Consider the following 12207-nt stretch of genomic DNA (forward strand, 5'->3'; position numbering starts at 1 on the left):
TTCTAATCCCAGCAGCATTCTAGTGAACCTCTGCACCCTCTCCAAAGCCTCCATATCCATCCTGTATATGTACATACGTTAAAAAAACACAAAAAGTACTGGAGTAACTCAGCGGGTCAGGCAGCATCTGTGGAGAACATGGATAGGTGACGTTACACAGAGTGCTGGAGTAACTCAGTGGGTCAGGCAGCATCTCTGGAGAATGTGCATAGGTAGCATGTTGGATCGAGGCCCTTCTTCAGACACCCGATTGGAAACATCACCCATCAATGTTCTCCAGAGACAACGGCAACAGCCTGACCTGCTGAGCCACTCCAGTACTTTGTGTTTATTTTGTGAACAGGCATCTGCAGTTCTTTGCGTCTATGGACATACATTCGTTCCTGTGAACGGCAGAACCAGTTCCCTCTCTTGTCTTTCCTCCCATTCAGTACAGGTGTGTGGTGGGGTTACTGTGCATGTTCTAACTGATGGAGAAGAGCAGCTTCAGTGTGTCTGTAAATGCACAGTCCTCCTGTCACCGGGGCAGCCTGGATCTGTGGGGCTGGTGGGAGAGTAGGTGGACCTGGATCTGTGGGGCTGGTGGGAGAGGAGGTGGATCTGGATCTGTGGGGCTGGTGGGAGAGGAGGTGGATCTGGATCTGTGGGGCCGGTGGGAGAGGAGGTGGATCTGGATCTGTGGGGCCGGTGGGAGAGGAGGTGGACCTGGATCTGTGGGGCCGGTGGGAGAGGAGGTGGATCTGGATCTGTGGGGCCGGTGGGAGAGGAGGTGGATCTGGATCTGTGGGGCCGGTGGGAGAGGAGGTGGATCTGGATCTGTGGGGCCGGTGGGAGAGGAGGTGGACCTGGATCTGTGGGGCCGGTGGGAGAGGAGGTGGATCTGGATCTGTGGGGCCGGTGGGAGAGGAGGTGGATCTGGATCTGTGGGGCTGGTGGGAGAGGAGGTGGACTTGCAGCAGACACATTTGAGCAACACACCTCATTCACTCCACCAGACTGGAAGGTACACATGGCAGCTTTGGTCGCCAATCCCACAGTCGTTCCTTCAAAACTTGTGCCACTGCAAAGAAAGACAGCTCATCTTAGATCTGTACCATCTTAGAACCCCACCACACAAACTTTAGTTTGGAAACAGATTTACACATTGAAGAATTGTTAGTTCAGTAAAACACTGGCAAACGCTGAATAAACATTCACTCACCAAGGATGAAAATCTTTTAATTCTGTTAGCTTACTTAACATAACACAGAATTAGTCCGTTCAGCCCATCGGGCCCATGCCAACTCCCAGTCCCCTTCTCTGTCACCCTCAGCTTGGTCTCTCACCAGGTAATGATCAACTCCCTGTTAATTCTCTGGCGATGTACCTCCACTGAGGGAAGCCACATGAACTAATTCACCATGGTTGGGGGCTTTGTAACATACTGTGACAGTGGGTGATGTTGGTCATGTAGGCAGACTTGCCGATCTACTTTACCAAACAGACAGGAGTTACGTACGTGACCAACTGAGCATTATCGTGCTTCTTCCTGGAGAGAAGTTCCATGCCTCGCCATTTCAGGAAGTTGTCCAGAGTGGTGTCAGGACTGGAGCTGATGATGATCTTGTCGGCGTTGGTCCACACCTCTAGTCCCACCAAAGCCACTCTGATGTCGAGCGACCTGTACAGCTAACGAGAGACGGGGCAAGGTGGCGTTACAAGAGATGCACAATTTACTGAACCAGCTTGTTAAATGTTCAAAAAATATAAAAACATTACCATCCTGTTAGATTTTTGTTGAAACTCAAAAAAATTTAAAAGGGGCAGATTCACTGATGCAGTTTTGCTTCGAAAGATTCACCAACGTTCCCAACATTCCCAGAGGGATCACAGGGACAACGGTAGAAATAGTGTTTTGACAGAATCCAAAATCTGTTCATGAATGACTGCGTGCAGCTTTAAACAGTAACTTTAATGGAATATTTTATTGAAACCAGGGATATAACCAAGAGATTTGGGAGAAGATGAAGAATATTTGTGTCTGAGGATCTTAGGCAGAGTTAAATCAGGAGATTCCAGACATCGATCGCGAGAGCTGGTCCCCAACAGGGTGGAGATGGTGTGCCTGGCACAGACTGACCCAGGGGGCTGCAGTGTGGAATGGTCACGCAGCAGGGAGACTGGGCAAGCAGGGGGACTGGTCAAGCAGGGGGACTGGTCAAGCAGGGGGACTGGGCAAGCAGGGGGACTGGTCAAGCAGGGACAGTGGTCAAGCAGGGACAGTGGTCAAGCAGGGACAGTGGTCAAGCAGGGAGACTGGTCAAGCAGGGGGACTGGTCACACAGGGGGACTGGACAAGCAGGGGGACTGGTCAAGCAGGGGGACTGGTCAAGCAGGGGGACTGGTCAAGCAGGGGGACTGGTCAAGCAGGGGGACTGGTCAAGCAGGGGGACTGGGCAAGCAGGGGGACTGGTCAAGCAGGGAGACTGGGCAAGCAGGGGGACTGGTCAAGCAGGGAGATTGGGCAAGCAGGGGGACTGGTCAAGCAGGGGGAGTGGTTAAGCAGGAACAGTGGTCACGCAGGGAGACTGGTCAAGCAGGGACAGTGGTCAAGCAGGGAGACTGGGCAAGCAGGGGGACTGGTCAAGCAGGGAGAGTGGTCAAGCAGGAACAGTGGTCACGCAGGGAGACTGGTCAAGCAGGGACAGTGGTCAAGCAGGGAGACTGGTCAAGCAGGGACAGTGGTCAAGCAGGGAGACTGGGCAAGCAGGGGGACTGGACAAGCAGGGAGACTGGGCAAGCAGGGGGACTGGTCAAGCAGGGAGAGTGGTCAAGCAGGGGGAGACTGCCGGCCAAGACAGTGTGTCACTGACCCTGGGGGCCACTGCAGACTCCGCCCTCCCCTTCCAACCAATCCCCTTCTCCCCCCCACCCACTCCCCGACACACACATTTGCAGGGGTTCCTTGTCCAGTTTACAGCTTATGTCTGGTTTAGGGTTGATGGTAAAACAAACATTACCTTGTCCACATGATTCACTATTTCGATCATCCGCTGCCGGATTGTCAGCATGTCGTGGTTGAACCTTTTATACTGAAATGAAAAAGATTCCTCTGGTTAATAATGTGAAACTAAGTGTTCGGGAAACTGGCACAGAGACCAGAGTCTGAGCAAAGCAGTAAATCAGTGAAGCACTCCTGGTGAATCTTCTCCGCACTCTCTCCGACACAACCACACCTGCCTGTCCTGTAGCATGGTGACCAGAAGGGCACAAACTACTCCGTGAAGTCAATAACTTGTCCCTGAATCACCCCACCTTTCACATCAGTGTACTTTTAGATCAGCGTGGATAAAGCCCTTCATCCTGCTGAGTCCGCGTCGACTAGCAATCACCCCGGACACTAACTACACACCAGGGACAATTTTACAACTTACCGAAGCCAACTAATCTGTACGTCTTTGGAATGTGGGAGCGAACCGGAGCACCCGGAGAAACCCCATGCGGTCACAGGGAGAACATGCAAACTCCGTACAGACAGCACCTGTAGTCAGGATCGAACTCGGGTCCCTGGCGCTGTGAGGCAGCAGCCCTGCCGCTGCGCCACCGTGTAACCTACTGGTCCTTTGTAATTACATTGGTTGCAGATGTTTATAAGGGTCGGAGGGAACTCCAGAACGAGAGGTCACAACATCTGTCAGAGTTCACCTCAATCATTTGTCCAGAAACCACCAGGATTTCTACTGGATAGAGAATCACTGCTGGAAATACTCATCAGGTCAGTCAGCACTTGAGGGAGGTGTTAACAGAACACCTCAATGTCCTTCCATCAGAATGAGGACGTTTGCAACAACAAAAAAACAACACGTTTAAATAATTTATTTCTGAACTTTGGGAAAAGTTCAGATGAAAAGTTTCAAGCAATGTAATTTGAACTGCCAGTGCTTATAGGAGGTCAGGCCTGAAACACCAGCTCTTCTCTCCCCACAGCTGCTGCCTGACCTGCCCAGCACCTCCTGCATTTTATTTTGGGTTTCCAGATATCTACACTAAACATAACTCACAGCTGAAGACAGCCCCGGTAAATCCCACGAATGGCAGCATGAGCTCACCTCAGCATTGTCCACCACCAGGAACAGCTCCACATATCTGGTGAGTAGCGCAGGATGCCTTGATCTCTGCAGAGAGAACAGGACAATGACAATGCAGCCAGTAACAAGTGAAGCAGCAGGGTGTGTGTGTGTGTGTGTGTCTACTCCAGGGTCACGGCGTTGGGTGAAGGAGGAAGGGACAAGTACCGTGGCTGGAGGTTGGTAGAGCGCGGCTACTTTGGGGCCATTGTCATAAAGCGTGAGGTTGCGTGTGTTGCATGTCGAACGTTTCATCCTCAGGTGCTGTTGCCTGTACACCGCATGTTCTCCGTACACTGCGTGTTCCATGTTCACCGCGTGTTCCATGTTCACCGCATGTTCCATGTTCACCGCCTGCTCCCCCACTCCGGCACCGGCCAGCGGCTCCATCAGGTAGACGTCAGGCCCGGCCACGAGAATCCCCCTGCACCACCACACAAAGCAACATGGATAAACAGAGATGCATCCCCATCCACACACCGCCCGTCCACCCCCTCAAATGACTGGGACACGCTGAGTTCCTCCAGCACTTTGTGTATTGTTCAGGATCCCAGCACCTGCAGTTCATGCAGTGGCTGTAAAATATGCCGAATTTTACCATATTGACATGAAGGAGAGGTTTAGGAGTTTCAAAGCACCAGCCTTGCTATAAACTGTCTAGAATTAATCACAATTAATTTAATAGAGATTGCAGATATTTGGTTGAAAATAACAAATGCAGGATCAGTGGGAATAATGGGATAGGTTTATAACAAATGGCCGAAGAGCCTACGGTGCAACACCAAGCAGTACATGAACTGCAGATAAAAGGATACTTTGTGTGATACATTGTGATACTTTGATACATTATGTGATACTTTGATACTTTGTGATACTTTGATACATTATGATACTTTGATACTTTGTGTGATACTTTGATACATTGTGATACTTTGATACTTTGTGTGATACTTTGATACATTGTGTGATACTTTGAGTAACCATTCTCCTGACAGACTGCCCAGCTCGTTTTAGGTGAAGAGGAAGATTAGTTTTGCGAGTGAGAGTTGGAGCAGATGTGGCCGGGACCATTCCCATCGAAGTGAGTGACCTCAACCGGTGTGCTTACGCCTCTTCACGTTACACACAGAGAGCACAAACACAGGAGCATGTTCAGTACTGCCCCACAGAACAGTACAATGATGCCAAGACCATCACATAATGCACATCCATCCATTCCCTATATCCATGTGCCTAACCAAAAGTCTCTTAAATGCCACTAACATATCTGGCTCCACCATCACCCGGCAGCATGTTCCAGGCACCCACGATTCTGTGTAAAAAACTTGCCCTGCACATCTCCTTTAAACTTGGCCCCTCTCACCTTAAATCCAGAGCAGATTTCTGTCAATGTATCAGTTCAGCCTCTGGGGGCTTCATTGCGTGATCTGTAATGCCCTGAATGAAGCTTTCTTTTCAGACAATTTCTATTGTTCACTGTGTATCAGTTCTGGCACAGTGCCGCACATTGCGGGCGACTCGTACCTTGTACTGAGTGGGTCACTATCACCGGGGTTTCACCCAGGCACCAGGCACTGGGGGAGAATCATTCCACATCACTGCTGCAGCACACAGCAGCATCTTAAAGGGCTCTCTCACCATGGAGTTTGTGTATGGAAGTATTGGCCGAGGGGGTTATGATCTCCCACCAACATTGTTACATTTGGGGGGGGGGGTTGAGTCTGTGCCTCGACTTTCCAATAGGATTCATCGCCATGAGCTGGTGGGTGGAGTGGGGTCCTAGAGGGTTCCTGTGTGGGTTGGTCACCAATGACCAAAGGTGTAAGTGAACCATCCAGTTGGTTCCAGAGAAGGTCATCGGTAGATCACTTTCCCACTTGTACATCGACCACATTCACCACGCTGGTATATTCCCTTTGCTCTAGTGGTATGACTGTACTCATGTATGGTGCTGTACTCATGTACACATATGTACCCGTGTACATGTACTATACTCATGTACATGTACTCTAAGTGTGTATTTGGTCGGGTTGCACACAGGTAGTAATCTGTCACCGTACCTGGGTAGCCGCAACAATAAATACCTGATTCCATTGCAGGTGCTGACACTGACTGAGGAACGAGCGATGCCTTCGATTACCCCATGGTAGTAACAATGATCCTGGGAGAAATCACACACACATTAACATCTGGCGGGAGGTGAATTCTCCAAAGCCAGTGATTCAGTAAGTGGGGCGAGCTACCTGCAGGCGAGGGAAGTCCACCACTTCTGTCCCGTTCTCCAGGTAATGTGTTTCTGAATAGTGTCCGACCAGCAGTCCCCTGTGGAAGCACAAAGTGGAGCGTTGGAGATGAGATGTCTCAGTGACAATGGAACAGCAGAGAACACTGTCTGTTCCTGACTGGGGGGGGGGGGGGGGGGAGGGGGACGACGACAGTGGGCTGAGGGGGAGGAGAAAGCAGGTACTACCTGAAATTGGAGGTCAATGTTCATACCGCTGGGATGTAAACTAGCCCAAGTGAAATATGAGATGCTGCTCCTCAAATTTACAGTGGGCCAAGGACCCAAGCAGTCTTTCCAGGTGCGGCAGATGTTCACCTGCATCTCCTCCAACCTCATCTATTGCATCCGCTGCTCTAGATGTCAGCTGCTCTACATCGGTAAGACCAAGCGTAGGCTTGTCGATCGCTTCGCCCAACACCTCCACTCGGTTCGCAATAACCAACCTGATCTCCCGGTGGCTCAGCACTTCAACTCCCCCTCCCATTTCCAATCTGACCTTTCTGTCCTGGGCCTCCTCTATGGCCAGAGTGAGGCCCACCATAAATTGTAGGAACAGCACCTTATATTTCACTTGGGCAGTTTACACCCCAGCGGTATTAACATTGACCTCCAATGTCAGGTGGTCCCTGCTTTCTCCACCCCTTCCCAGCTCTCCCTCAGCCCACTGTCTCCGCATCCCCCCACCCTCACATCAGTCTGAAGAAGGGTCTCGACCGAAAACGTCGCCTATTTCCTTCGCTCCGTAGATGCTACCTCACCCGCTGCGTTTCTCCAGCATTTTTGTCTAAAAACTGCTAGACGAGTGGAGAGGTCTGGAGAATTCAGATTGGAGATGCGGTCACGTGTGTGACTCCGCCTGAGATAGAGGTGCCGAGGGGGGGGGAAGTGAACTGCTGGAATGCTTCGACAGCCAGAACAGACTCGACGGACCGAACGGCCTCCTTCAATGCAATGATAGAAAAGTGGGATAACATAGAACCAGTGTGAACAGGTCGGTGTGGGCTTTGTGGGCCAAAGGGCCTGTTTCCATGATGTATCTTTCAATCAGATTCCCAGAGCTGAAAAGTTGCCCCTTTCTCTCTCCGCAGATTCTGCCGAACCTGCTGAGTATTTTCAGATTTTTTTGTCTTTCTCCAGGTTCCAAGCAGGTGGTTCTTTCTGACCTCTCAGTATGTTGAGCGTCTCCTGCCAAGCAGCAGCAATTCTTCCACAATGTGGCCAGCTGACTATTTCTAGATCTCCCTAATTAGTTTGCCACCACGTTTCCTGCTTTCTAACTGCCTTCCTTTTCAGCCATTTATCTCCAAAGAACACTGAAGCAAGTGCCTCTCCCACACTCAAAATACATATCCTTGTTGAAGCACACAAATAGACTAGAAATAGACTCAAAAAGCTGGAGTAACTCAGCGGGTCAGACAGCTGCTCTGGGCCGCGACCCAAAACGTCACCTATTCCTTCTCTCCAGAGGTGCTGTGTGTCCCGCTGAGTTATTCCTGCTTCTTGTGTCTATCTTCGGTTTAAACCAGCATCTGTAGTTCCTTCCTACATATTAGATAAACTGGAAACTGGGAGGTAGAAATCCCGCTGTAGAATGGAGTTGGTAACGGAGAGAACGTCACTCTCTGGGTTGGAAGACTCTGCATTCACTCTAGTCCCATCATGATTTTATACACCTCTATAAGTTCAATAGATCTATTGCAAACTAGTGCTAGTTTTATACCACCGGGTGGCACCTGGATGGCTGCCTCGCCTACAGTCTATCTGTCATTTTCGTCTTTTTCTGTGTTATTTTTAGTGTGTTTTAAAAGTTTGTGTTAATGTTCTCTGACTTGTTTTATGCGGGGGGAACTTTTTTCAAATCTTACCTTGCCGGAGATGCGATCGTTTTCCGGATCGTATCTCCGGTCGCTCTGTGGCCTAACATCGCGGAGCTGGAGGCCTGCTCGGTACTGACTTTGAGCCCCACCGTGGGGACGTGGACTGACCATCGGAGCCGATCCCTTGCCTGGGATCGACGCTCCAACCGCGGCCAGCGGACTTTAACATCGAGGAGCTCGCAGTCTCGGGTAGAGACCGATGTCGAGAAGCTCCAAAAGCTGCACAACTTTCGACTAGCCCCGACCCGGGGTAGATCGGGGTAGGAGCGGGGAGCTGACAACCCCCCCCCCCCCCCTCGATGCAGGAGCTGATCGCCCCGACACGGAGGCCCGCCGCAGACTATGGGAGTAAGATCGTCCCGTCAACGGAAGATTGGAGGCCCCCGACCGCTGGAGGACAGTGAGGAATGTGGTGGATGTTCATGTGATGAATATGATGTTATAGTCTGTGAAATGTAGCTCAGCTGCAGTGAAGGGTCTGGACACATACTACAATCCTATCTCATCAGGTAGCAGGATATTAGTAACACATAAAACATCTCCATATCACACAGCATATCACACAGCATGCCTGTTCTCCGAGCCACATTGGGAAAGAGGGGGAAGCCACAATCTTACTCATTTTTCTCCAGATGAAGAATGACCTCCCGACCTTGTAGATGCATGGAGTAGCTGACCTTGGCTGGATAGGCAACCTGGGGAGGAATCACAAAGCATTTATTTCTCTTTCAAACGTGGCCATACATTGTGCAATCTTAGACCACAAGCGGGCAATGACATCACACAGCTCCAAGGTGGAGAGACTTCCCCTAGCCAGTCAACCGTGTGAGTGTGAGTAACTCAGCGGCGAGCCAGCATCTCTGGGGAACATGGACAGGCAGCGTAGCTTTGCAGCCCTTCTACAGACTCTCACTCGGGGAGATCTCAAACTATCGCCCTCCCCCCTCGAGTGAAAACAGGAAAACCTGCAGATGCTGCAAACCTGCAATAAACACAACTCTCTCCTGGTTGGGCAGCATCTGTGGAGAGAGACGGGGAATCAACGTTTCAGGTTGAACGCCCTACATCAGAACAGCTACAGGCTGGTCTTTGATTTGCAACACCATTCTCTGCAGATGCTGCCCGATCTTTAAATAATTTAGCCCAAATTCCTCTCTCAAACTTTCTCCTCAACACAGTTTCACGGTGAAAACACTAGATAACAATACGAGACAGATTGTATTCCTATTTCTCCAGAGATGCTGCCTGTCCCGCTGAGTAACTCCAGCATTTTGTGTCTATCTTCGGTGTAAACCAGCATCTGCAGTTCCTTCCTACACAGATTGTATTAAGTTTCCTCTGGTGTTGCCCAACAAGTCGCAGATGTGAACGTTTCTTCAGAAGGTTTGCTGAAATGCAGGTTAACCAATGGAGCATTTATCCGTGTCTTGCCCGCTGCCCCAGTGTGCGGGACCCGGGTCCGGACCTCCCTCCGGGACCGGACACAACACATCTCCCGCTTGTCGCTCGGCGCCGACTGAGGACATTCCGCCGGGGACTCTCAGCTGCTCGCTCCCTTTGATCGGTGTCAGTCATAGAGGCGACGGCGGGGACCAGGCGCTCATGCCGGGGCCACGGTAACCGGTATAAACCCCGCACCTCACCGGCGCTGGCACCCCTCCCCCTCCGTGTCCCCCCGTCCCGTCCCCCCGTCCCCTCCCAAGCCACGCTTGTTAGATGTCACCTCACACATTGCTGCACACAGTGAAACAACCTCCTCTCCCCCGCCCTCTCCTCCCCTGTTGCCCCCTCTCCCTCGCTGGAGGGCTCGGGGTGCAGAGGGCCGGTATTTTGGGGGTAACCTGGTGCAGTCTGAGAGACCGCCCGCTTCGGGAAGGACCAGAGGCACCGTGAGACTCTGCGCCTCGCTTCACTTCACACCCCACCCGGCCACTGTCCGCACCGCCCACTCCAGCAACATAGCGGTGCGGATGCGACTCCGGCATCGGTCTCGCACCCTCTACCCTGGGAGACAGAGTTCACACCGGTCATAACCAGGGAACTGCACATGGTGAACATGGATAGGTGACGCTTCGGGTCGGGACTGAAGAAGGGTTCCGGTCCGAAACGTAGTCCCAAGATGCTGCCTGACCCGCTGAATTACTCCAGCACTTTGTGTCTGTCTTTGGTATAAAAACCACCACGTGGAGGCGTCCAGTTCGTAAAATGGTGCTTTGGACCATTGAATGCGTGACGCTTCACAACGGGGAACATTGTGCTGTGTGTTCATGTTCTGTGTTGTGTGTTCCATGTTGTATGCTCCATGTTGTATGTTCCATGTTGTATGTTCCATGATGTATGTTCCATGATGTATGTTCCATGTTGTATGTTCTAAACATAGAAACATAGAAAATAGGTGCAGGAGTAGGCCATTCGGCCCTTCGAGCCTGCACCGCCATTCAATATGATCATGGCTGATCATCCAACTCAGTATCCCGTACCTGCCTTCTCTCCAAAACCTCTGATCCCCTTAGCCACAAGGGCAACATCTAACTCCCTCTTAAATATAGCCAATGAACTGGCCTCGACTACCCTCTGTGGCAGAGAGTTCCAGAGATTCACCACTCTCTGTGTGAAAAAAGTTTTCCTCATCTCGGTCCTAAAAGATTTCCCCCTTATCCTTAAACTGTGACCCCTTGTTCTGGACTTCCCCAACATCGGGAACAATCTTCCTGCATCTAGCCTGTCCAACCCCTTAAGAATTTTGTAAGTTTCTATAAGATCCCCCCTCAATCTTTTAAAAACTGCTTTATGTGTGCTATGTATGTCCTGTTCAATGTTCAGTTCTATGTCTCACCATCATCAAGTGACCTCTGGAACTCTCTCCCACCCCCTCCTCCAGCGAGGTGAGACCCAAACCCGTCTCCACCCCCCTCCCCCTCCGCCCCCCGTGTCCAGCCTACACTTGCTCACGTTCAGGTCTCCAGCTCCACGACACACACACACACACACTGCCCACTGCCCCTCCCCAGGTGTGGGTTGTGGAACCTGTTCCCACCTGTGACTGTGGCCGGTTCTCCATCCTCGGGGAAGAGTCGACCAGAAGCGGCTTCACGATGTCATGGCGCTCGACTCCAGGCAGCTGGGAGTAGCTTGAACACGCGGCTGTGGGGAGAGGGAGTCGGGGTTAGGAATCGCCATCCCCTTTGTTTCAGCGATGATCAACCCGGCTAGAGAGAGATCGATTCCCAGCCTCACGAGTGAGTGAGTGACCGGTGACTCGAGTCTGACGACAGGAGCAGCGGCTCTGGATTGTAAACTCTGACAGTTAACGCGTGGATCCAGAGTTCAGCCGCTGCTCGCTCTCACTCAGCGCAAAGTTAATCTTTGAGTACATACATCAAACTATGGGGTGTCGGGTCGCAGGGAACGGAGCGGGCAACCCGAGTGGGACACGAATAGTTTATACATTTCCAACAACATGATCATTGCTATGGGTGTTTTAGATGTAAAACAACCCGGGGTGGTAAAAGTTGTCGTGGAGTTCCCAGTGATGACTTACCCAGGGCGAGGCAGGCTAGCAGTGAGGTGACGGTGCCGGGAGCCGAGCGCATCGTGGCGGCGAGGCGAGGAGAGGAGAGGGTGTCCTGTCCTGTCCTGTCCCGTCCCGGGCCACCGCCGCCGCCGCTCCTCCACCAACCCCGCCCGCTGGGGGCCGGCCGGTCGGTGGTGACACTCTCCAATCAGCGGCGAGGGAGGGCGAGTCCGGAGCGGACACCAGCCAAGTTTCACCCAAAGGGTTTCACCTGCAGGAACTGTAGATGCTGGTTAATACACAAAAGGACAAAGCATCGCAACAGAAGGCTGTGGACACCAAATCAATTGGTATTTTAAGGGCAGAGATAGATCGATTCTTGATTGATACGGCTGCCAGGGGTCATGGGGAAAAGGCAGGAAGTTC

General features: G+C 51.6%; 1 protein-coding gene across 4 annotated transcripts in view; it reads right to left on the reverse strand.

The window, feature by feature from the left end:
• Positions 1 to 11953, reverse strand: part of adam8 (ADAM metallopeptidase domain 8) — a 31335-nt gene extending 19382 nt beyond the window's left edge. Inside the window, exons 1-11 of one of the 4 annotated variants that reach the window (XM_033012450.1) lie at positions 11809 to 11941; positions 11305 to 11411; positions 8886 to 8962; positions 6350 to 6428; positions 6191 to 6267; positions 4445 to 4530; positions 4275 to 4390; positions 4089 to 4154; positions 3000 to 3071; positions 1499 to 1668; positions 979 to 1060 (exon numbers count right to left, since the gene is read on the reverse strand). In XM_033012450.1, coding sequence (XP_032868341.1) covers positions 979 to 1060; positions 1499 to 1668; positions 3000 to 3071; positions 4089 to 4154; positions 4275 to 4390; positions 4445 to 4530; positions 6191 to 6267; positions 6350 to 6428; positions 8886 to 8962; positions 11305 to 11411; positions 11809 to 11860 — 984 coding nt within the window. In that variant the 5' untranslated portion in view covers positions 11861 to 11941. Of the gene's footprint in view, positions 1 to 978; positions 1061 to 1498; positions 1669 to 2999; positions 3072 to 4088; positions 4155 to 4274; positions 4531 to 6190; positions 6268 to 6349; positions 6429 to 8885; positions 8963 to 11304; positions 11412 to 11808 lie in introns of all 4 variants that reach the window. The other 3 variants (XM_033012449.1, XM_033012451.1, XM_033012452.1) reach the window with 3 other exon arrangements.
• Positions 11954 to 12207: the final 254 nt, after the last annotated feature.

The sequence above is a fragment of the Amblyraja radiata genome, chromosome 37 (genome assembly GCF_010909765.2).
Source record: "Amblyraja radiata isolate CabotCenter1 chromosome 37, sAmbRad1.1.pri, whole genome shotgun sequence".
In the NCBI taxonomy this organism is placed as follows: Eukaryota; Metazoa; Chordata; class Chondrichthyes; order Rajiformes; family Rajidae; genus Amblyraja; species Amblyraja radiata.